The sequence below is a fragment of the Pithys albifrons genome, chromosome 9 (genome assembly GCF_047495875.1).
Source record: "Pithys albifrons albifrons isolate INPA30051 chromosome 9, PitAlb_v1, whole genome shotgun sequence".
NCBI lineage: Eukaryota > Metazoa > Chordata > Aves > Passeriformes > Thamnophilidae > Pithys > Pithys albifrons.
In genome coordinates, this window is record NC_092466.1 from 7,605,620 (window position 1) to 7,631,617 (window position 25,998).

Here is a 25,998-nt window from a genome sequence, read left to right on the forward strand (position 1 = left end):
GAAACAGTGAGTCCTCGTCCGGCGCCGCTTGCTCAGCATGTCTTGCTCCTTCCACAGCTCTGCCTTGTCTCACAGACCTTACAGCAGCTGGTGACTGACCCATTCCCCCTGCTCAGATGCTGTCCCTTGCCTCCTCACTCCAGTGCCACGAGAAGAGAGTGCTTGTTGAGCACAACTCCTTTTGCTCCCACAGGTCACCCTCAACTCTGTGGAAGCTGCCCCTGAGGTGACACCAATGGCATCCTCACCTTGCCCAAGAGCAGATCCTTCTTTGGGCCTCATCCAAAGTTCTCCAGAGCCAATAGAAGGGTTCTCTTGAATTTGGCTGCCTTTGAATTGGGCTCTCACCCTCTTGTTGCTTAACAGCAGGCTCTTTTCCCAGCTAACTCAAAGTGGCTCCTCATGTGGAAAAACTGAAAATCGAGCAAACTTATTTCAGGTTTTTTTCTCCCAGTTCTGTTCCTGTGGCCAGTATCCTTGTAATTGGAGTGGCACTGTAAGGAGCTCAGTCACAGACATCTCTTCCAGAAGTTAACTCCTGGTGTTACGTTGCTTTATTGCTGTGAACATGCACAGCTGCATGTGAGGAAGGATGTCTGGTACGCTGCGTGTGTAAGACACGTTGTGTGCCAGTCATACTTCCCCCTGGGTCATGTGTTTTTCACACTGTGGTTAATCACTGACTGTCTCTCCTGTGAAGTTTACTCATTTCTTTGAGTTCTTTCATTTACTTATAGAAGGGCTTTTCTTAGAGAAGTCTATTTAATGTCTGTTTTATTCTTTCTCTTTTAAGAAACCTTTCCATCATAAGATCACTGATTGCAGCCCTGTGCAGTGTTAACATTAGACCCCAAAATTAATAAAATTGGGATATTGGGAAATTCTTAAAGCATAAAATTTAATGTCTTCCCCTCTACAAGGCTGAAGCTTTGCTCATGATGTTATGAAGCTAAACAGCATGTCCCTGTTTATTGTCTAATTTCCCTTGCACATGCTGGGTGTAGAAATATAGGCCTCCTTTTCAAGTCTATTTGTGTTAAAGAAACCAGACTTAAAGCATATTTTTGACATGCAAAGTATCACTTTTGCTGTGGTGTGACGTGGATGAGTGCTTATATCAGTTTTGCATATTGTGTCTCCCCTAAAATACCTTCACAGTAGCTCTGAATTGGAACCTAAAATCAAGTAAAACTTGCCAATTTGGTTAGGAAATACTCTGGGTAATGAATTTTTTATGCGCAATTTCCATAGGTCTTACGTGACTAAGAGGAAAAAGAAATCATGCTTAGATAGGCTTCTGTGTGTTACTGTGCAGGCAATTGATTTTTGTTGATTTTGCATGTTGTGACTGACTGCTAATTAAGTAACTGGGATCAGTGTTTTATTTCAATTTTCTCTTCTCCTACAGTGTGACAAAATCAAGCAAGAACGAGATGAAGCTGTCAAAAAACTGGAGGAGTTTCAGAAAAGTAAGCTGATAATGTTAGTGGGATTTTCTCAGTGTAGACAGTTATGAACATAATTCTGCTTAATCTACAGGAGTGTTAAGAATGCTGAGATTCAGGTCCACTTGCTGTTTCTCCTTCAAGGCTGTGTTTTAACGAGCTAATCCAGTGAGACTTTGGCCATTGTCAGACTAACTGCTGTTACAGCATTTGTACTCTGACACAGGTAGTCTTTTTCAAGGTGCAAAGTGGTGAAAATACAGGGGTACAAATATGATTCTATCTCACCTGGATCCTGCAAGTGACTTTTGGAATGATACATGAGTTGGATTTGATACTGTTGCTGATATTTATAATAATAATAGCATTTTTTTCATGAAGGAGTAAAAGTACATTAAACACAGACACACCAATAAAGGTTTTTAGGAGGAATTGTCCTCTCTTGATAATTTTTAGAGCAAGTTATATCTTGTCTAGGCTGTGAGAATGTCAGTATTTGGTTTTACCCTTTTATGGTAATGGTTCTATTGAAACCCTGTGGTGTCTGGAAGCAACAAAGCACATTTAATGGGAGTGGAAGTATCCTAGTGGAATAGCTCCTTGGAAGAGACAATTACAATAGGATTGTGGTCTGTTATGTCTGGTTTGTGCCAGTACCGTGAACTGCACGATGAAACCTCGAAATGTGGATGAAGTTAATGCAGGAGAAGACAATCACATGGTCTGTAGTTTTATGTGACTGTGTTAATAGAGGAATTTGCTCACTTCTCTTTTATAACAGTTCATATGACACAATTGTGGAAAATAATCTAAAATCAACAGGAATTATCCACTGCCTTGAATGATCTTAGATAACTGTTCTGTGAATCAAGAATGTTCTCTAAGAAGTATAATTTCTCTGGAAAAAACTGCTGCCTGTTTTGTTTTTGTTACGATATGAGGAATACTGGAGTGTGGCAGAAAATGTCAAGTAGTTAAGGCTTAAAATTTGAAGTAATATTTGATGTTGTAAGATTTTATAGGTTTCTTTTATCTTCCTTTCACATTTTTAAAAGACATACCTTGTAAACATAGTGATAAAATGCCAGGAATATTAGGATTTTAAAGCAATAATAGAGCCCATTATTTAAACGACAATATAAAAGGCAATTATATTGATGAAGAGCTACATTGGCTTTGTGTCTGTGAATAAACTTGGCCTGTACTCAGCTTCTATTTGTTCTCCTGGCATAAACACATATTGTGTGTGATTCCAGTTTAATGGGGCCCCGTTTGTATGCCAAGCAGCTGCATTTTAGGCCCTATTGCGTGATTTCATAGCTCTCTGAAAATTGGTTCTATTGAGCACAAGAGATAGAAGGTGGTGGTGGGGGGGAAAGCTTCAACACACAATCATTTCTTTTCAATTGGAGCCAGCAAGGTTGATGACAACATGACCATTGTGTTATAATGATAAGACCACTAAGGATCTGTACCTCTCATCAAGGCTTTCACACAACAGCAGATACAATTTAATTCACTGCTCTGTCAGCAGTGCTGATACCATTATGCCGTCTGTCTCCACAGTTATAATCACTGTCCTCCGAGAAATGCAGTTGAAATGATCTTGAGCAGTCAAAGAAACTCTCAATTAAGGCTGCCACTTCCAATGTGTCAGATTGTGTCTTATGCACTTGGTACAATTTTCACTTCCAATCCTGTTTATTTACAATGTCTACCAGTAATTACGCTTAACATGTCATTTAGTGAGGGTGCCCCTGCCAAGGAGATTGTTGGGTGCTGCAGTACCATTGAGTGGGAGTTTCTCGCAGTCAATGCCATCAGCGGCTTTTAGTCCCTGATGGGATGCAGTAGTAATGTTGATAATGCAAGTATCGTGCTCATCAAGTCATAATTAGATGCCACTCAAATGTGCCACTTGTAATAACAGTGTTGATTCATGTTTTCTCGGTGACTGCAACTACTAATTAGTTAAGTGGTTTTTGGTTGGCCTGCATTTGCTGCGGATTATTATTACCCCTGAAAAAAACTGTCAAGGTTAGAGATGTTTCAGGCCACTTAGAGCTGCTTTATGAATATTAATATTGACATAATAAGAACTTTAGACAGACTTAGGAAATAATATATTTTTTGTATTTAATTTGGAAAGACTTTTTCCCCTGAGTTAATCATAATTGCAGGTTAATTAAGTTTAAATGAACCAAGAGTAATCCCTAGTTCTGCCATGTGAGCCCAATCCTTGTTTCCCTAACTTTAGCCTTGCTTGAGGTCATTAGATTCTTGTCTGTGAAATGGGGGCAACTGTATCTCCACTGCTTCCTCATCCAGCCCAAAGCATCTCATTGCTTCAAGTTCCCAGAGTTAGGTAATTAAAACCCAGAAGAGATATGGGCATGTACTACCTGAAACTTTTCCTCTCTCAGATTAAATGTAGCAGCTGGTATGGCATGCGTGAAGCAGGTAATTTCTCCAAAGTCAGTAACAATGGAAATAAAAAGACAACCAAAGAAATGGGTATGGTTGCTCTGCTGTTAGAAGACTTCATGTGAAGATAGTTTTTGAAAAAGATTCTCCTGTACTCTGCCCTGGGGGGTTTTTTGGTGTTTTTTTTTTTTGTCAACTCACATTTTGTAGAACTTCTTTCATGCAGCTACTCAGCAAGCCAGTGTGTTGCTGGTTTCTTTTGGTAATAATGAACCTTTAGTAATGAAAACTTTAGTTGATACTAAGTATAAAGCTGCATAAATAGCAGTTGTTGATGGACTGGTTTTTTCTATCCTGAAGTCCTGTTTTGTTGTTGTTAAAATGACCTCCATCTTATCAAGGGCGACTTAAATATCTTCAGTATTTAAGCAAAACTCTTGGAAGAGAGCAAGGGGGATTTTCTACCCAATGGTATGAAATCACTATGTTTTAAAGCTTATCTTGATGAAAATAAAAGGAAGTACTAGAAAAAGTTCCTGCTCCAAAGTATTGTTCAGCTGCAAATTTTCCTTTCTGTGCACTGAAATCCTGACAGTGGGCCGAGGAGTCTGTGCCATTTGATGACTTACAGAATTCAGGTCTGGGGTGTTGCTTGGGATGGATGAGCATTCCATGAGCCAAAGGGGAATTGCATCAATGAGAAGAGGTGCTAGCCTGAAAAATAGAAAACAATTCATGGCTTTTCTGCGTTTCTCCCCGTGCAACTTTAAGCTTGTCACTTAGAAAAGGACATTCAACACCATTGAAGTACCTTTGTACTACTGGAAGTTTGAGTGGAATTGTAAGCCAAAATGTATCTGTACTTTTAAATTTCCTCTTACTCGTGTTAGTATCCTATGTTAGAAAATAAGATTTGTTCCATAACTTCTAGCTCACTCTAAGAATATAAGAATATTGCCTGTCTTTGACAGGGTGATATGTACTCACTCTTGTAATAGGGATTCCACCTAGGACAGATGTGTTTCTTGCTCCTCCAGCTGTGACATGAAATGCAGTAGCAGAGTCCTGTATTTCAGATGTAGTGAGACAGCTCCATCCTGGCCCTGTGTGTGTGTGTGCTGGAATCTGTGCTGTGGACAGTGAAGGTAGGTGGTGAAACCACAGTGCTTATTTTAGGGCATGCTCAAGCACAGAGAGACTTCAAATAAGAAACAGGTCAGACACTACAGCCATACAGTAACTTGGGTTGTTCAGCTGAAGTTGTCAAAAATCAGGCAGTGCAAGCGTGTTGAGTTTCCATCAGGATTGCATCCATCCTGCTGCTGCAGGCAGCCTTGAACTTGGTGGAGCAGGATGAGATGAAGAAGCTGTGCTGTGGCAGTGATTTGACTTCACTGGAGCACATACTGTAGGAGATACTGTGAATATGGAGACTTCAGTCACTTAACTCCTTTCTCCGTTTCCTACTAAACCTGCTCCAGGCCTGGGCTAAATGTCCATCCTGCAGACTCTTCATGTGCAGCCTGTTTGGCAAGTGTGATGGTATTTGAAATACCACGCAAATATGAAGACTGGAAAGTGAAAAGAATCTTTTTAACACACCTGAGATAAACTTGATGTTTAAAAGTACTGAGGTTCCAATCTTCTGAAAGTGGTGTCCATACCAAATTTTCAAGAGGATTATGATTGCAGCCTTAAGGGACAGTCCTAAAGATCTCACTCTGATTCCTCAAGTATTAGTGAGATAGATAATGATGGTGAATGAGGATGGTCAGGGAGGCTCCTGCTGGCCCTCTGCTTCCAGAAGTTTATGCTCAGTTCTACAGTTGCCCCTCTAATGTTACCTACATGGCTTGAGAGAGTTGCTTAGAGAAACTAAGTAAATATTCAGTGTTGAAAACTGTTCCTATCTCTGAAGATTGTCTGTACTTCCCTGTATATGACCACTGAAAGTTAGCAGAAAATGATGTACTGTTTTCTGATCATGGGAAGGCTGTGTCAAACACAGGAAAATACTGACTAATTTTGGAACTCTTCCCTTAGTTTCTCACATGGTTATTGAGGAAGTAAATTGTATTCAGAACCATCTTGAAATTGAGAAGACGTGCCGTGAAAGTGCTGAGGCTTTGGCTTCTAAGGTGAGAAAAATCATGCTGATGCTGTTTTATCTGATCTATTTATTTATCTATTTATTATTTTAAACTTGAGATTGTATACCTGTCCCTGGTATCTTTTTTATAATCTCGTGGATCTGTGAAATACTTTTGGAGTGGCAAAAAACTAAAAGCCATGTGTGAGGTGCAAAAGTCAATTCCTGTCTTTAAAGAAAAAAAAATACCCATTTTAATTTAGTTTCTATTTTCATGACCAGCATCCTGATATCTAGTTTTCATATGCATTTAGGTTAAATGGAAAATAAGTTTTAAAACTCTCCTGTGTGAAATATAAAACAATAATGAGCATTTCAGTGTCTAAATCAAATGGAAAAAGTCAACCACTGCATTACATTTCAGGTGATTGTTTATGAAAGCAAAGCGAGGGCAGAGGAAAGGTGACCTCCACTGCTCTGTTGATTGCGTCTAGTCTGATGAATTTAGCAAGTGTGTAATTTTCTATATTCCATCTCATCAGAAGTGCATTATTATTAAAGAATGTTTTTATCTCTCTTATATATTTTTGGTTGTGTAAAATGCATCAGAGCCACTTCATCAGAAAATGGATTACAGCAATTTTGAACCAAATTTCATTAGCAATGCTGACTGCCCTTTTTTTTTTCTTTCTTTTTTTTTCTCCCCCTCCCCATTCCCTGCCCAAAGTACATCCTTAGATATGGTAAAAATCACACCAGCAAGAAATCACTTTAATTTAGATGCATTAGCAATGTACTTTCTGGAGGTATTTACTTAATTGTTTGCATAATGACACTATATTAGAATGCATAAGATAGACAATCAGCATATAAGTAAGAAAATGAATGCATTTATGCAACTTTTATTCTTCTCTGCACTTTCCCTGTAATGCACGTACAAGGGCAATTCAAAGACTCGCTTTACCCCATGGGGCTGTTTTTTCAAAGCTGATGTATTTGTTGCTGTGAGCTGACTAAACCATGCAGGGTTCCTCACACCACCGTTCCCACTTGCTCAGCTTCATTCTTTGGGAATGACATTAAGAACTTCCTGAGTAAATCTCCTGTAGTTGGGGGGCTGAGGAAAAAGGGGAATAAAGATGATTGCTTAGGTAAAAATTCAGGGCAAGAAAAACTGTACAGTATATGTTTTATTTAAAGGAACATATTTGGTTTCTGAAGTCTGTGTTGATTTTGACATGTAGTATGTCATTAGTAGAAACTTGAGTCTCATTCTTAAACCTGAACACAGGGAATGCTTGGCTGGAGGGTGTGCAGTCATCCCGACATACACCTGTCTTGGGTTGAGCTGGCAAAACGCCAACTGTCCAAGACAGAGTGAAAAGGGAAGAAGAGGGAGAGGAAAAAAACCTCCAAACTAGGTTTACCCTTAAACTGACTATATATATATTTACAGAAAAGAGAAAATTAAGAGAAAATTACACCCCAGTGTTGAACTTGAGGGAGCTGCTGCTAAGGGGTGTCTGAATGCAGGACAGTGACAGAAATGATGAAACATTTGCAGCAACCTTGTTCAGTGTTTCCTGGCATCTTGATGAAGTCAGAGATGCCTTTACCTCTTTGTATCATCCACCAAGCAGTCAGGTGCTTAAGCATCCACCCAGAGTGGTTTCTGACTTGCGGTCTGACCCATAAAGAATTGGTTTATGATATGACTTCGATCTTATGCATGTTGACTCTACATAACAACTCAAAAATTTTTGAGGTAGTTCTGTTGTGACTGGGAATATAGTAGTTGTAGTGTTTGTAGTTTATAAGCAAAAGAGGGCATAGGAGAAGGTAAGAATTTTTATTTAACCAATTGATACAGCTGGGAAAACCATATGAGCTTTCAGAACCACAAACTCTCCTTCAGGTCGTTCAGCTGGGACTCATGTTGGTGCTGGTACATGCTTAAGGGCGAGGAGCTGAATCAGCTGTCACAAAGCATGTGCAGCATTAAGTAAGCTTGATAGTTGATTTGATTGATTTGAACCTACACAGAGTATTAAACAGAAACACTAAGAGAAAAAAAGGTCATAGGTAAAGCATCATGTTGAATTCAAGCCTGTCTCAGAGGAGAAGATGGACATACATCCCGTCTTCAGATTATTTTAATATTGAATGGAACATTTAATCTAATGTTTCTTTGTCTGCTTTGCTTGATAGATCTTTTAATGATAAAGAAAAAACCAGTTGACTTTTTTTTCTTGCACAGCTTAAAGACAGACTAACCAGCTTCTTACTGTTTGTGCTTCTTAACTTTCAGCTGAACAAAGAAAATAAGACCTTGAAAAGAATTAGTATGCTTTATATGGCAAAACTGGGCCCAGAGTTTATCACTGAAGAGATTAACATTGATGAGGACGAATCATCCACAGATACAGAGGCCAACTCTGGATCATGCAATTCTGTGCATTGTCAGCAGCAAACAAAAGGTGAGCATTGTTGCTGGTCCTACACCACCCTACAAGGCAGAACTCTGAAGAACAGCAGGATTGGATTGGACCAGAGATCCATCTGGTTCCAAGTCATGCTTCTGAGCGTGGTCAGAATCAAAGGATTTCCAGGAAAGACTGTAAGAATGTGGTGGGCTGGTGGTCATACTGTGCAACATGTATGGGGATGTACAGCCTGCAGAGTAAGTTACAATGCAATAGGAAAATGAAATCTATGGGTAAGAAAGTTCAATGTTACTGAGTCAGTAAAGGAAATATTTCCTAAGACCATTAACAAAGTAAAAGTTAAGCAGAAGGACAAGAACTTTTTTGTGTTGCTTCAACTGCAATGTCACTATTTCAAAGCTTGTAATACAGGACTCTCCATTATGTACCTTTGTACACACAAAATTCATTGATGTTCCGGAGCTATTACCAAAAAATCTTTAAAAGGGACTGTTGTACTGGCTAAAACAGCAAAGCTTGACAACGTGGAAATATATTGATAACAGAAATTTGAGCTTTGTTTCAGAAATTTCTAGTTCTTTTTTTAAGGGCAGATTGTATTTCTGCAGTCCAAAATCAACCTTCCTTTCTCATTCCTGTGACGAAGCCGTGGTGATTCTGTATGTTGTTGTCTCATAGTATCCAAAAAAAAGGGGAATGGCCACATTCTAGATTTGGTGACAGGAGATATTAAATATTTTACTTAAAAAAAAAACAACAAACCTTCCACATTTTTTCTGATTGCAAGTTACAGTAGCAGATGATGTTCAAGTACAGCTTTTCTGAACTTTCAGCCTGACCTTGTTATTTGTTTTATCTTTAAATGCAGCAGCCACAATGAAGTGGTACAAAGTATCTATGAGAAAAAAAAAGACTGAATGTTGTAAAAAAACTTTTAAAACAATCCCACCCCAGAAATCAAGCATCATAGTATCCTCTGTAATAAGCATTTTTCCATCCCATAGATGTAGGAGAGAGATAGTGAATGGAGTGATCCACACCATGCAACTCCATCTGAATTGGAAATAAGTCTCTGGAGTCCCTGTCAGGAATACATTTAAGGAGAGCAAAGACTGGCTGCAGATCAAGGAGGACACTGTTAGGAGGGTAGCAGGGTCAAATTAGGAAATATTTTAGAAAGGCTCTGGTGTATCAGCTTTCTGTCTTGATGAAGAATTCATTAAAGAACAAAAAGTAGCACGTTGGAGATTTTGGAAGTCCTTTAGCTTTCTCACCAATCTGCAAAGTATTGGAAGTTTCTTGGAGTGATTCCTTCCCTACTACCAATTTTCTGTAAAGATACACAAATAGGGTAGTAAATCTGAGGCTCTTTGTAGTCTGTGGATATGCTTTCTCTCGATGATGAGGTTGATATATGTGTTGTAAAACCAAACTTCATACAGGGGCCATAAATTTCAGTGAGACTTTTTTCCCCGTTAATTTTGCTGGAAAACACAAATTCATAAAACAGACAATTTGTTTCAAAAATCAGGAAAACGAGTCTTTTATTTTTTAACTTTAGAAAGTGTATGCCTTTAATTTAGATGACAAAAAATCTGAAGCTCCTGAATTGGGAGAGGGGATGCTGGTGTAGAATCGACATTTTCAAGATGTGACACCAAACAAAATGACATCTGGGATGTCGTCATCATCTGCCATTGATTAGCCACAATTTTCTCAACTTGTGGCTCATATTCAGTGAATGGCAGTGCTGTGAAATACTGAAAGCTGGTGGGGAATGAGAGCATTTACTCAAAGCTAATATAGATCAATAAATTTTTTTTGTGGTGTTTTTATGTTAACCTAAACCTTGATATATTATGTATGCAAACTGATCTCCTGTTAAGAAGTGATTATAATCAAATGTTTTATTCCATTGTGAATTTAATTTATTTCATATTTTAATAATTAAGGAACAAAAATTCTGAGGGGAAAATTACAAGCATTAGCTCTTCCATCAGTAAAGGTTATATTCTGACTCTGTTCACATAATGTTACAAAGACTATGAATTGGCAGCTGTTCAGGACAATTTCTGCAGTGAAAACCTCCCAAGTATTAACTGCCTGTTGTTTTGTTTATTTCCCTTGTGACAAGAACTCATGATCCAAAAAGAATTTAAGTGCATTAATTTGTTTTAAAGGACACCTCTTGAAAATTGCTTTCTGCTGCCTCCATACTGGAGTCTGTGATGTGACAGTCTCCTGAGTAGGACTGAGGACACTCTGTGGTGGCAGGATTGGCCCCATTATAGCAGGAAATGAATCATTCAGAATGCAAATAAAGACTGCAGTGCTGAACAAGGCAGGTACCTCAACAGAGTAGATCTGAAACTGTGGCCCTGCTATAGATCTGTTACTTGACACTTGTGCAAGGTTCATAAATTATTGAGGATGTACCTTGATTACAACTGATGCTTGATACACAGTTCAGGTGTTTCATACCCAACTGTACTTGCATTGCTATGACATTTCGTTTGTTGCTGGTTTGCGAATAAAATATATTTTTCATTTCCCTCCTCAAACTGCAGAGCTGCGAGATCAAATCGTATCTGTTCATGAGGAAAAGAAAACCTTAGCCATTGAACTGGAAAACCTGAGGTGCAAACTTGTAGAAGTAATTGAAGAAGTATGTATTGTACCATGGAAGGCGAGACCATTGTAGCCTGTAGTTGGTACTTTTCGTATGCAATTTTGCTAAAAACGCTCAGTTGTGAAGTTAATTGAATACTATCTGATCCCAAGTCCTGCCAGCCTTCCCCTGTGATGGATCACTTGGGGCATTTTCCTGGAAGGAGCCTTCTATGTCAGAGTCCAGTCTGCTACTGTTGCTGCCACATGACTTTTCATTATCTGTTTGAGCTGTTCAAATGCCCATATTATAATTGTCAGCTCCCCTTCCTGACAGCCCATCACAGCCTGTGGGATTTTTTGGATTTCCTTATACCTGTGGATGTGCAAGAAATACTTTTGTAGGACACGTATCTTAATCACTGATGCTACTTCACAGAGCATATCCTTAAGTTTAGCCATTGGTAGTGCCCTGTCATGGTAATTAGACCAGCAAATTGGCTTTTTGAGCCAGCAGAGTTTCATTCCTACTTGTAAACTGGATAAGCCATGTACTGATGCAAATCAGGACTTAGTGACTGTTCCTGTCTGTGCTACACCTGCATTCAGAAAGATGCAGCTGACAGCTCTTAGTCAATAAACAGAGCCCAGGAAAAAAAAGCCAAAACAGCAATCTGACTATTAAAATGCAGAAAGTCCAGGGCAAGCTGGTAACTTCAACCAGGTGCCTGATCCTGAAAGGTTCCAAAGATCTTATATTTGCAGCTGTGACTGGAACGTGCCATGGGAGGGTTAGTTCACAACCCTTTTATGACATCCTGTGACATCTGTAAGGTGGAGTAAAAATGCTTCCCATCCCACTGCAAACCCTAACATCAAGCCAAACCTGAGAAACACAATGCTGAAAGCAAAATGCTGCTTGCATTATGTATGTGCTGTGTGCCTTATGCCACTAACTAAAATGCCCTTATTTTTGATGTGTTCTTTGTACTTTTATAGGTGAACAAATTGAAAGAAGAAAAGGCTGTTTTGACAACCGAAGTAGATAAGCAACAAAAACTGTTGGAGAAATGTAACAGAGGTGTGTGGTCTCAGCAGGTTCTTTAACAGTTTGCTGCATCCTTAAGTCTTTTGAAGTATGTGGGTTGTTTGTTGGGTATTAGGCTTACCTCCAGAAAAGTAAGGAGTGTGTTTGCAACTGTGTTAGAAACCCAGTGTCATCACCTTGAAAACTAGTCTTCAGCCAGTAAGAGCTAAAGCTTATACTAAGATAATGCAAGTGATCACTGAGACATTAAGAATAAATAATTGAGTACTTTCAGATTATCTTTGCTGTCCTGGACTGCTGCCTGTTCAGAATGGTGTGGGAAGCATGTCCATGATTAGCTTTAGCCCCCCCATATGCTTTTGTAAGCAGAGTTTAAATACAGGCAACATAAAATTGCATTGCTTTCTTCTTGGGGCTCCTTTAAATTTCTGTTGTAAAGGGGCACATAAAGCTTCACTCAAACCAAGTAGACAAATACAGATGCCTCAAAAATAACATGGCAATCTTTGATATATTTAGCAAAGCTCTCTTGAGGCTTTGGTCTCATAGACCTAAAGAGGAAAAATATGGTCTGTGCTACTTTATGTCTGTTACTGGAGATTTTGAGGCTGAACAGAGTAGTATTGCTCCATTCAGAGCATCAGTAATTGTGCATGTAGGTGAGGTTTAGAGCAAGTAGGACAAACATTGCAAAGTGAACTGTATGCAGGAATGTAAAACTAGGTTACACTGTCAGTCAAGGATTCATGGTACTAGGGAATAACAGCTTCTCTGGGTAAATCAAACACTAGTGCTTCTTTTGATCCATTCCACTTTTATTTTTGATCTTCTTTTATCCTTATAAACAGTGTCTGTGCTGGCAGTAGAGGAATATGAAGAGCTTCATGTAAACTTTGAACTGGAAAAGAACCTGCGGAAGAAAGCAGAGTCATTTGCACAAGAGGTGAGTAGTTGAGAAAAGGGGATCTTGTAAAATGAAGGCATTGCAACTGGGCAAAAACTTACCATCTTGGATGGCTTGATTTCAATTCTCAGTTCTCATACAACCCCACATACTACTTAGCTAACATCTGTACTTTGTGAAACAAGTTTACTGTTTCAAGAGCATTTATAAAGCACTTCAGAATTATTCATGCACACTTACCTATGTCCCCTTTTAAGGTGAAGCTTTAAATTTAATAGCCTTAGTTACCCACAACATTTCAATGTAGTGGTTGGATCTGGGAGGGATAGTTGCCCTTCTAGTGATACAGTTTGAAGCACTGTGTTTTTCCCAAAAAGTAGGTGGACTCATAAAAAGGTGCTGCAAAAAATACAATATTAGTTCAGTTTTGTGCAAATTTGGCTGCTGTTGAACATGTATCTTTTGAATAACTTATTGCAGGGAGTATTGAAGATGAAAAAAGTTTGTTTCCATGTTCTAGAAAAGGTATAAATTCCCAAAGAAGAAAAATTAGTTACTGGGCACTGTTATGGAATGGCTGGTGGTTGCCCAGGTGCCTTGTGACTGGCAGTGTTTGCCTTAGAAAATGCTAACAAACTCTTTCATTCTCTTGTTTGGTTTAGGTTGGATTGTTTTTTTCTCATGTGCTTTTTTTGTTTGCACTCTGGGTTTTTAAAGCTCTGTGCTTGGATTTTCTATCCTAAGCTGTGCACCAATATTTTCTTTAATAAAAGTTGGGCTTCCTAAGTAATCATTTATCAGGGAGCTCAAGTTTAAAGAAAGCCATTGTATAGCAGAATTATATGAGTCATCAGTGCTGAAGTCCTGTGAAAGGAAACATCTGATATCTGATATGAAGTGGATTTTAGATTTTGAAACCATGGTTGCCAGCAAGCAGGTTAGAAAGTCAGCTTTGAGAAGGGAGCACTTGTGCTTTTTGCCTTTGCTGTTTCTTACAAAAAAAAGCGCTAAAATTATATTTAATAACTCCTGTATAGCTAACTGCATTCAGTCAATCATTTTTGCAAGAGCATATATGCATTTTGAACCTTTATAGAAAACAGTGAACAGACTTAGTGTGTTCTATTAATCTTGTGGGCATTGCTGGGTGTTTTCGATAGGAACAGAATCATATCCCAGCATTTTAAACAAAACAAATTTTCAAAGATCTGAGATAGAACGTAGGTAAATTTGAAAATTTGAAAGCTGGGGATGAGGAAATTGACCCAGATGTTTCTTGCACTTGCTCTCTGTCCCTGACTGTGCTGTGTAAAAAGGTTGGAGAACTTTAATGTTTTTAAGAAAACATATTTGTAAGAATGTACATTTAGTATGCATTATTACAGTATCTGTCTTGCTTCTGCTATTGTTTTGCTCTGTCTTCTGAAGTACAGGATAATTATGTGCATCTGTTCATTAATTGACAATAAACTATTGTATGTAAAGGTCTTACATCTCTCAGATAAGTGTGTAGCTAAGATGGTTTTCAGATAAAAGTATAATCTGATACTTGAGGGCCAGAATGTTCCTTCAGTTGAGATTCATAACTAATATTCACACACATTCATTCTGAACAATTATATTGAAAGTACTTTTTGTAATTGAGTGAAAAACTAACAGGCAAGAAGTTAAGTACAGTGCTGAAGAAATGCTGATTATTTACAAACAAGTACTTCTTGGATTTTGTGATTATTTAGTTGTTGTCTCTTCCAAGAATACGGGCCCTTGTTGTTGCAGACTGTCACTGTAGCTGTTCACTTGAAGTTTGTCATTCCATGAAATTCTCCCATTCAAAACGGAGTCACTACAACAGTGAACTTCAAGGCCTGTGTTAGTGTTCCCTTTGTGTGCTTGCTTATCTTCCTTTGGTATCCTTCTCTTCAGAAAGATTTTTAGAAACTTTTTGAAAATGCATAAATATGTGACAAAAAAGGCATTGCTTGTTTGTGTTTGGGGAACTAGTATTTCAAATTACTTTAAAAATCTGTTGTCATTGGCCTGGTTTCACACTAATGGTGTCCCTTGAGTGACCTTGAGACATTAGAGACAGGCTCTGGCCCACAACTGCATCCACAGCAGCAAACCTTTATGCTTGAGTGAGGTTGTGGGAGCATCCTCTCACATGGATCATGTCACAAGGTCACAGCTGTGTTTGGAGAGCTAAGTTTTCTAGGGTGTGCTTACAGTAGCTGTTGTTTGGATTATGCTAAGGATGTTCAGGGATTTTCTGCCTGCTTTCGTTAGCCACCTGTTTGTGCATATAAAGTGTTCCTTTTAAAAACCAAATTTCCTACTGAATTTTTGCTTGGATTTTGCAAAAGCCACAATGGCTGGTTGTGACGAGCTGTGCAGTGTTGAGAGAAGGAATACCTTGAGTAAAGGGCAGGCCTGTATGTGCAGTGCTTTGGAGCACTTCAGGAAAGGATTCAGGCTCCAAGTAATGCAGTTGTCACTGTAGCACCACGGCATAAACTGTAGAACTGCACATCTTAGTGTTTTGTATGAGTATTTGTGATACCTCCAACAGCCCAAATGGGTCTTTCAGATCACTGAAATACAGAACCACTGCCTGTGGAGGGGCTTCTTTCACGGAATCACAGACTATTCTGAGTTGGAAGGGACCCACAAGGATCATTGAGTCCAACTCTTAAGTCAGTGGCTGACATAGGCAATTGAACCCATGACCTCGGCATTATTTTAACCAACTTTCGTGGTGGGCACGTTGTTTTTCCAAGGGCCTGAGGCATGTGAAGTTTCCCTTCAGAAGGTGGTTGGCCTGTGTGTTCAGATTCATCCCTTTCTCCGTAGCGTGGCTTTGTCTTCCAGCTTTGCCTTTCTGGGGCTGCATTTCAGCTGCAATGAGAGGGGACCATTGGGAAGCAGCTGGCATGGGCTGCTTCTTGAAGGGGTGCCCTTTGCCTCCTGCCCTGTTGACAGATGAGGAGGATTTGCCACATAAGGTGAGCACTTGGGAGTGCAGGTGTGAGAGATAATGGGTGGTGAGCACGTGTGCAGAAGTGAACACAGGTGGGGGAGAGGAAAGATGTGGAGCAAGAGAGGGAGGGAGCAAGAACATACAGGAGCGAGGGAACACTTGAAAATCAGGGCTTTTGATTAAAATAAAAAAAATACAGCTTTAATTATAGTCATGCTGCTGGCACCACCATAATATATATTTAATTAATCAAAAATGATCCAACTTCAAACAGTAGAATTCATGCTCTTTAGAGGTTCTAAAGAAACTGAGTAAATATTGTCAGCCATGGTGTGGAGAGGGGGAAGGAAAAGCAAAGAGGATTTGAAGTGAGTCAGAATCCATTGTGAAAGGTACAAGAATCTGCATAAAAGAACTAAATAAATAGTGTGTAAGGGGCGGAGGCATGGAAAAATCTGTACCTACCTGAATAAAACAGGGTTGTTAACACAGGAATCTTGGCAAGCTTAACCAGAATTCTAGTGTCAGGTTTTAAGAGACACTTTAAGATCTCTCAGCTGTTTGTGGAGTAGTTTATAAGAAAACAAAGGAAGGCAGAGAGTATCTTGAAGGCCATTGCAATAATATAGAGGCTAGCCCTGAAAAGCCCTCATCTTCCACAAAGATGAGCAAAATACAATACATACAGCCAAAGCAAGCTAAAAGCAAGGCAACGTGGTGTGAGAAGTAAATTGAAAGTCTTAGCGATGTAAAAATCTCAGGAGTTTATGAAAATAATCTTGCATAAGTGGTTTATTAAGCATACATCCTGCCTTGCAACAATATTTTGTAAAGTGGTGTTGTGGTTTAACCCCAGCTGGCGACTCAGCCCCTTGCTCATTCCCCCTGATAGGATGGAGGAGAGAATCAGAAGATAAAAATGAAAGAACTCATGAGGTGAGATAAAGACAGTTTCATAAGTCAAGCAAAAGCTTCACACACAAGCAAAGCAAAACAAGAAATTCACTCACCACTTCCCATGGGCAGACTGGAGTTCAGCCTTCTCCAGGAAACAGGGCTCCATCACATACACAGCTGCCTGGGAAGACAACTGCTGTCACTGAATGCCCCCCACTTCCTTCTTCTTCCCCCAGCTCTACATGCAGAGCATGGTGGCAAATGGTCTGAAATATCCCTGTGGACATTGGGGTCAGCTGTCCTGGCTGTGTCCCCTCCCAACTCCTTGTGCATCCCCAGCTCACTTGCTGGTGCAGTGGGGTGAGGTGCAGAAAAGGCCTGGACTCTGTGCAGGCACTGATCAGCAGCAATGAAAATATCTTTGTATTATCAGTGCTGTTTTCATCACAAATCCAATACACAACCAAATACCAGCTATGAAGAAAATTAACTCTTCCAGCCAAAAGCAGCACAAGTGAACAGTATTGTGCATGCTGGTGCAGAGCCATCCCCTGCACCTAAAGTTCTCTGGAAACCTCCTGGAAAAGAGGCAGTGTGCTCTCAAAGCTGAAATTGAGCTGGGACTTCTTTTGGCCTCTCTGGCTTGGATAAGTAGAAGTGAAGTGTCAAACTGCTCAGCAGTTTGCTGGGCTTCCTGTCACTTCTGCGTCTAACACAGGCTTTTGCTCAAAACGCACAACGGGGAAAAAATGAAAGGTTTCCCCAGTGGTAACCTGTAAAAATGTTTCCAATTGAGAAGTTGAAAGGCTGCATTCCAAGGAACTATGATCCAGATGGATTAAAAAGATTAAGTGGTTCTGTTACGTGTATCGTTCATCTTTTCATTGACTTTCTCTCCAATGCTCGATACTTTTGGATGCATTAAAATGCTATCCTACACCTGTCTGCATTTCTGAGTAACTATTGCACAACAATATGTTTGCAGTTAACTTGTTTCTCCTCAAAATACCTGCATCCCATACCTGGGCTAGTGCACAGCTGACATGACTTACTTTGGAACTGAATCTTCCCTATTGAAAGATAAAAAGTGGCTATCATATTAGAAGACTCGGGGAAAATTACTGTCATTCTTAACAGATGTCTGCACAACTTGTGAGGTTGCATACAGTGGATTTGGTTATCTTGATGGCATGAGCTACCAAAGAACCCTTCCTTAGATGTGTTTGTGACTTTTGGGCTAATTTGTGAGGACTTTTGCATTAATGTGTTCCTATCTGTGAGTGGGTATGGCAGAATCAGCATTTGGGGAGCGACTCTGCTTACACGTAACACAGTCTGCACTACCAAGAGCAGTTCAGCAGCAACTGGTACCTGAAGGTAACTAATTTGCTGTCCAGCTGACTGGACTAGAAATAATAATTAAAGAGACATGATAAGTAGTTAGTGCTTGAATTCTCCTGAGCTTGAATGCTGCTGCTTTTGAAGCATGATGTAATGCTAATATGTTTCATCAGGCTTTTTCCCAAGAACAGGCTTGTGAAGTGGTAATAGATGTATGCTCTAGGAAACTCTCTCTTTGGTCTCCTTCTCTTTTCCCCCATCTTTTTTTTAGGCAGTTAATCTATGGGGAAAAAAATGAAGAGGCTTCCTCCTTTTTCATGTGGTGTATGATCTACTTCTGAATGTATTAGGTGGTGGCTAAATGCTGCAAGACTGTGAGTGTTATAGAATGTATCACTGCTTCTACCATGAGAAAGAGAGAACTGCAGGAAATGAAGAAATAAATAACAATGGAGATTATTTTTTTCCCTTTATTTTGGGCCTTGGGCAGCTCTGCCTCATAAGCAAAGAATGAGCCCTGTAATTTGACAAGCCCTTTTGTACAGAACAGGCTGGTAAAATAAATAATACTCTGTTTTTAAGGAAGTCACATTGTTGATGGGAGTTCAGTTTTCTCACACTCAAAATACATGCTCCAAGCTCCTCTCTGGTGAGAAGCAAATGATGGACAAGAAATTGGTTTAACTCAACTACTCCAGTTCTCCCATTGTGAGTAAATTAGCCATCTTCTTTTGAACCACAAAATGTACTAATGCTACATCTTGTAACACTTTAGAAATATTCCCTTCAGAAGTTGTCTGTCAATTAGCCAACTAACTAAAATCAGCTGTATTGTAGCTTTATTAGTCTAAAATATTATCAGTCATCTAGATGAGTGACTGTTGGCTGCCCAAATTATGCACATGTCTTTTTTCACGGTCATGTTGCTCAGTTTTCTTTGGCAGTTTGAAAATCCAAGTAGAGCTAGTCTCTGCCTCCTCTAAAGGAGTATGTATATTTTTCCCCTGATTAGCCATTGAACTAAAAGTTCCACCTAGGGTTATATTTTAATCCAAATGCCTCCTAAATTAAAGCCACTTAGTGCTTTGTCATGCCATAATCAAGAAAAGATTGCTCTGTCCCCATCATATAAAATCCTTCAAACAGCCTGTTCTTTTGGGGAGATACAGGTACCTTGATCCTACCTCCTTTGGGACTTTTTCAGGTCTGACACAAGACTGTAAGGCTTTAAGGGGTACACATGATGCAAAAGGCATCAGCTTCTGTAAACTATGACAAATATAGGTGAGGGGGTTACCCCTCTGTGAGAGTGGCTTACTGATTTCTCACTGGACTGTGGAGGGGATGGGGCAGTGCTGCTCAGGATTGAAATAAGGGCCAGCTGCTCAGTTGAGTGATCTTCTCTTTTGTGTTTGAGACTTCCCAAATCTGACTCTGCCTTGCTATTTGCCTTTTGTTATTCTATTCATGGTCTGTAGGCTTTGCCACTGGTTTTTATTTTACTTTATGCAGTCAGTGATTACCTTGTTGCAACAGCGCTGCTGTATTGGGACAGTTTTCTCCCTTCAAACTGTAGCTAAGACAAAAATGTTATCCCACATAGCAAATACCCCAGTGATGTACAGATGCAGGTTTAGCCACACATAGATATTAAAGCATTTCTTTCGGCCTCATTCTGCTCCTGGGAGAAGAGTTAGTTGGAAAGCATCCAGTTTTACCCTGAACGTTATCTGAACAAGGGTTGGTGTTCCCAGGGGCTTGACACTAATGGAGTTGCTTTCTAACTTTTTTAATGAGGAAGAATTCCTTTTTCAGCTCTGCTGTAAACAAAAACCAGCTGCAGCGAATGCTCTGTTGCATAATGGCTGGAGCAAGGGTCTGAGAATGAGGTATGGCCCCACTGAGGTCAAGGGAAAAACTTCTATTATTTTCACCCCCTTCTCTTTCCATCTCCCCAGTTCTTGTGCAAGCTCTACTGATGGGAATTGGTCAAGGCCCAGATTTCCTGCACTTCGAAGGTTCTCTTTGTAAACCCAGGGGGGAAAGATACATAACTGGTTTGCACAGCACTTGGAGATTTTTAAAATTAGAATGATAGGTGTAAGCAAACTCTTTTCTTTTGTGATGTGCCTTTAACTGCAGTTGTGGTTTCAGTAGATTCCTCCATTATCAACTCGAGTTTCTAGCATTGATTGGGAGACTCTGCAGATAATTGTCTAGCAGGTGGCAAAGTCGGAACTAATCCATCAATTGGTTATGTTCCACCTAGTCCAAATAATCTTGTTAGTAGCTGTTTTGCCCTTTCAGCAGTCACTTTAATTAATATTTAGGGTTGTGTAAACAGTCAGATTTCTGCACTGCTGAAGCAGGAGTTGGTTTTTTAAATTAGAAATCATTTCTAAGGGTCTTTTTTGTCCTATTTCAAACACAGAGCAGTCTCTTAAAAAATTGCAATCAGTTCATCACCAGCTTTCTTTCTGCTTTGTCTGACATGACTGTACTGTCTAGTTTTGTCCCTTCCATTTAGACTTTGCTGACACTTAAAGAACATGTGTGTGAGTAACTTCTGAAATGAATGGGACTCCCATGAAAAATTAATTCCCATGTGTCTGATTGCAGCATTATATTATAAGCAACAAATTTTTTTGTAGTGTTGAAGTCATTTTCCTATGTATAAAAACTGTAATTAGGAACATATTTGCAGTATCATGAATGCAATTTATAAAGCTGATTGAAAATGCAGGACTTCCTGTGAAAGCTTCTGAATGAAAAATTCTCACCCTGGTCTTCAAAAGGATTTTTTTCATTTTGTTGCAGAAGAACATGAAACAAAGTGAATATGAATTTTCTACATTTGGTGAAGTATCTGCTCAAGTTGAAGAAATCAAGTTGCTCTGCTTGATTTCTTCTTATTTTGGCAACTTTCTGCTCCCTCAGGCTGGAACAACTCTGTTGGATTTAGTGACAGAAACTTGGTGAATAAAAATCTGCAATCGATCCCCTCAAACTATTTTTCAGATTCCAAAAAGAATAAATCCAAGTTTTCACTTTGCTTTGAAGGTTCACATGGGTAAACGGAGGTATTTGCTAAAGGTGACTTTTAGAGAGATGTTGTTTCTGTCAGGATTAAATAACTTCTGAGTGACTTGACAGGAACACAGGAGGCTTTGAGACAGTATTGAGATCTTAAGCAGTGATTTGGGCCTTTCTATATTGTTTCAAAGATGCTGTTTCTTTTAAGAATATAAAATGTTCAGTGAATGAGTGGCAATACAAAGGCAAACCTTTATGGATTGTTGTGGGTAACTGTGATTGTGAAATTTGAAATTTTCTTGCCTTTGAATTGTTTTTGCCACTGCCCTACTGGTGTAAGGTGATGTAAGCACAATGGTTTGACTGGCAGAATTTTGGGTCAGGGAGCTGATGCCCAGTGCACATTTGCACCACGCCACAGTAGCCTGTGTATTGTCATCAATTTCTGCTTGTTTTATAACAAAGTGTAGTACTAGAGCCTACGTTCATCATTTCCTCTCCATCAAATGCTTGCAGGCCCTTATTGCCCACCCCCATGGCACAGCTCTGCCCAGTGAAGTGTTCACTGCAGGTTTTATTAGTGTTAGGGCTGCATCAATTGACTGGTTGGCACGCAGGGTCAAGCAGGAGGTGCTGGGAGTCAAAAGTTCAGCACGGTCAGTGGGTCTCGGTCTGTCTGCACAGCCAGAGAGAGAGTTGCTTGCTAAGAAGGCTCAGTTGAAGTGTCTGTGCAAAGCACTGGGTGGAATGCTTGCCACAAATCTGCATCAGCTCACACTTTTTTAATACCCAATTGTATTAAAGGAAATAAATCACAGCATTGCAGTAGCACCGGATGGGAAGAAACCATATGTTGTGTCTGTAATTTTGGTTTGTGAATTAATAGGATAGGAATCTGAAAAGATGTGTTGGAACTTCTGTATTTCTAGTACCTCATTCTTGAAATACCTTCATGCTTTTGCTGTGCTCTACAACACAACAGTGTTTTTACAGTCTGAGGGAGTACCTGCATTCTCAGGCTGGTCTCTGTTCTGCTGCCATAAGTGGCTCTGCTGACCTCTGCATACTCATCTGAGACCTCAGCATGACCCAGTCCCCGTTTCTGCTGTAGGAACAGGCACAGCCGAGTTTCTCAAGTGGAAGTCCGTGTTGCCTGGGGGGGAAACCTCGACCTGAAAGAGATGTCAAGGTGCAGAATAAATTCCCTAGGAATTTTATTCTCAGGAAGCAATCTCTTTTTTTCCAAGTTCCTAAACAGTCAGGAAGGAGTAGATCTCTTACAGAAGCTGCATATGCTGACAGCCTGTGCACCTCTTAGGTGAAGCCTAGAGAAGTGTGTGATATTTTTATCAGTGTCAGGTCTTTAGACTGATTCATTTTAACCCATACACACACACAATGTGTTCATTTACCATACCAAAAATATAACTTGGGAAGAGGAAAGAACGCAAAGATCAGAACTAAAAGGCTAAAATTGCTCTGAAATGCCTTTTCCTGGGGCAAGTACATACATCGATTACACAGACATGGAGTGAAATTCACTCATCATTCACATACCCAGGTAACCCTCAAATAAGTGGGCTCTATGCCAAGGCTTGCAGACGTGTTTGAGGAGATAACCTGTAAATTCATAGACATTTTATTCTCCACCTAGAGTTCTTCTAATCTTTCCAGAGCTCGAGGATGAGGGTCAGATTGTTCCCATTTCCAGGAAATAAAATTCAGAGGTGTGTTTAAATTCTGAATGCTGCCAACATGTGGGTAATTGAGGTGTAGCAGTGGGTGGTTCTTAGCAAACACCTGGTTCCTTTCGGTGTGAGCTTAGCTCCTGTAAATATTACTCTAAAACTTCCTCTCCCCCTCCTTCTCACCTTCTTCCTCACTATTTCTGCCACATTAACACGATGTATATTTCTTCATTTTCTTTCCAATTGCTATTTCCCCAGGATAGCATTAGACTGTGCCTAACTGTTGTTTTTGTTGGGGGTGGGTTTTGTTTTGGCAGATGTTTATTGAACAAAACAAGATGAAAAGGCAGAGTCAGTTGCTTCTGCAAAATTCTGCTCCTGATCAACAGCTTTTGAAGGCTTTGGATGACAATGCAAAGCTAACCCACACATTAGAAGAAGAGAGGCTTCAACACCAGCAAAAGGTAAAACAGAATTCTTTTCACCTCATGCAGAAGTCTTTGAAAGCCTTCTGAATTTAAGGAGTATCATGTCTTTGTTAGAGTTATTTGAAATCTTATCCCCTGTAAGAGTTTAGAGTTTAAAAACTAAGTTTCTGAGAAGATTGTGATTCCCATTTTCTGGGTCACTGTTAAGGCACAAGTACAAAACTTGAAGTCTTTTCAGCCTGAAGGCTGGTTCAGGTAAGTGTCCTATTCTGGATGACAGTAAAGTGCAATTACAAGCAGTAAGTCAGGTTCCATTAAGTGAAGAGATGACAGGAGAATATTTTGGACATTGAGTAATATAAAGAGTATCTTGAGGGGATAAGCCAAGAAGACCAGGAGGTGAGAGGTAGGTAGTTCACATTAGTAGTCTGGGTCTTGCAAAAGAAATGGATGGGGAAAGCCAGGCATACTGGAGCAGGGAAATGTGAGGTGAACGCTGCAGAGTGGTCTGATAGGATCTGAAGTGCTAGGACATAAACAAAATATTCTTAAAAACCAGATTAGATAAATCTCTTAAGTAGGAGAAATCACCCTGAAAATGAGCTTTCCTTTAACCCTGTGGCCTCTTCTTAGAACTCTGGTAATAGGTCTAGAGCAAAATGTGCATATTTAGGGAGCTGGGAATGCATTACTACTCTGCTTCTGAATGCTGCCTCTGAATCAGGTGTTCCATAATTCACCCGCTGGCATCTGCATGAGTTGAGACAAGGGAGTTTAAATAACCAAGCTGTCACGGGAAGCAGTCAGTAAGAGAATAACAATGTCAGTGTTCTTGTGCTTCACATGAGGAAATGTTCTGAAATTAAATTCTAATTACGTGATAAAAACTCTATAAAAAGAAAAGGGAACAACTTACAGCTTAAGTACTTTGTAGCTAAAGACATATTCTAAAGAAGAGAGAGCAAGTTAGGATCATAACAGAAAATTCTGACATCTCTCAGAAAAATCTCTCCAGCTCCCATTAAAAAATTTTCCTCTTTCTGGGACTTGTAGTTCACTCCTATACTATAACATTATGTTTTCAGGATAACTGTGCCTAGTAGGTTGTTTGTCAACAGGGGGGACAGAAAATGCCTTTTATTGTCATGGATGCTCTTGTTTGCCAACTGCAGATCAAAGAATTAGAAGAGCAGCTAGAGAATCAAGCACTGCATAAGGAGATTAGTCGTCTTAAACAGCAACTAGAACTTTTGGAAGAAGACAAAAAGGAACTCGAGCTTAAGTGTCAGCACTCAGAAGAAAAAGTTAGAGACCTAAAGCATTCAGGTAAAATCATGTGATAACTTTCATTTTAGACAACTCTGTGTGAGGGTGATTAGTGCACATCTAATGGAATTATACATGTTATGTTTGGTACCCCAGAAGCTTTTGTGTAGCTGTGAGCCAGACCTGTGCTTCACTAGACAAAGTACAGCAACTGCCCTTAACTGCAGAACAATCATGTCCAAAATGTGTGTGAAAAAATAACCTTGTAAAATTTCTGTAAGGTATAAAAATACTGTTGTTAGATTGCCCTGAGTCTTAGAGATGGACACATACATGGGAATGGGAAAGACACAGTCCTTCACACTCGGTGTGTATTCTCCTACCTAGTTTAAAGAAAAAAAGACAGTGGAATAACTCTAACCAGTGGTTTATTAGAGTATTCATTGTATGACTTGTACAAAAACATCCCATAATTATCAAGCTACCCAGCCATTTACTAGTCTTGCAATAGAAGACACCAGTGAAAATAAAGATGTGATTGAGCTCTTAATATTAACATGTGAGAAAACAATTTCTGCTGATGTGAGAGGGTCTGGAGGAAAGGCTTGTTTTTTATTTAAACAGTTATTTCAAGGATGACTAGTGCCTTCAGAGCCCTACAAAGGCAATTAGCCAGACAAATCCAGTGGGCTGTTGTGGCTCATATCCCTGAGGATTACACGTCTAAATTTCTTACTTGTGGTCAGATACTTGGTCCAATGTCAGTGATTGAAAGGAAAGAAACAGCTTTGCTAGCTCCTGTGTGTGGCTGTCTCTGGGATGTAAAACACCCAAAGAATGAAAACAGGAAAGTTTCACAGAATATTTAGTAGGGAGCAACTGTTGCAGTGCAGGTTTGTAGAGTTTTTGGAATCAGGATAGTGCCTGGCTTGTCTGTAGCATCCTGTCCATTGAATGAGGAAATTTCTGATCTAGTGTTCTGAGTTTAAAATGGGTTTTAAAAGGGCCCTTGGTGTGTGTGGCCTCACTGTAGGGAATGTGGGGCCATGGCTGGTTAAGAATTTGCATGTGCCATTGCTTTCAGTCCTCATTCAGCTCAAGGCCAAACAGGTGCCAGTTCTGAGTTTGATACCTGGTCAGAGAAACATCTGAGCCCCTGTCACAAGATGTCAAAGTCCCTACCCTGAGTTAAGACTCCATGTACAGCCATATTTTTCCGAAACACATCCTCAAGAGCAGGGTTATCTTTGAGCTTGTTAGCAGTCCTGCTTGGAAGAACTGCTTTGTTAGAGTTTTACATTACCCACCCTTGAAAATATACCTGGGCAGCATGTGAGTTCTTCTCATCTGCCTTGGAAAAGAAGTAACCTTCACAGCAGATTGTTTCCTTCCAGGCTTGTTTGTCCTTCA

General features: G+C 39.7%; 1 protein-coding gene across 1 annotated transcript in view; it reads left to right on the forward strand.

The window, feature by feature from the left end:
• SHTN1 (shootin 1) overlaps positions 1 to 25,998 on the forward strand; it is a 62,410-nt gene that overhangs the window by 14,784 nt on the left and 21,628 nt on the right. Inside the window, exons 3-10 of the mRNA XM_071563401.1 lie at positions 1,409 to 1,469; positions 5,913 to 6,007; positions 8,267 to 8,435; positions 10,970 to 11,067; positions 12,009 to 12,090; positions 12,906 to 13,000; positions 23,212 to 23,358; positions 24,495 to 24,648. Of these exons, the coding sequence (XP_071419502.1) occupies positions 1,409 to 1,469; positions 5,913 to 6,007; positions 8,267 to 8,435; positions 10,970 to 11,067; positions 12,009 to 12,090; positions 12,906 to 13,000; positions 23,212 to 23,358; positions 24,495 to 24,648 (901 nt within the window). The remainder of the gene's footprint in view (positions 1 to 1,408; positions 1,470 to 5,912; positions 6,008 to 8,266; positions 8,436 to 10,969; positions 11,068 to 12,008; positions 12,091 to 12,905; positions 13,001 to 23,211; positions 23,359 to 24,494; positions 24,649 to 25,998) is intronic.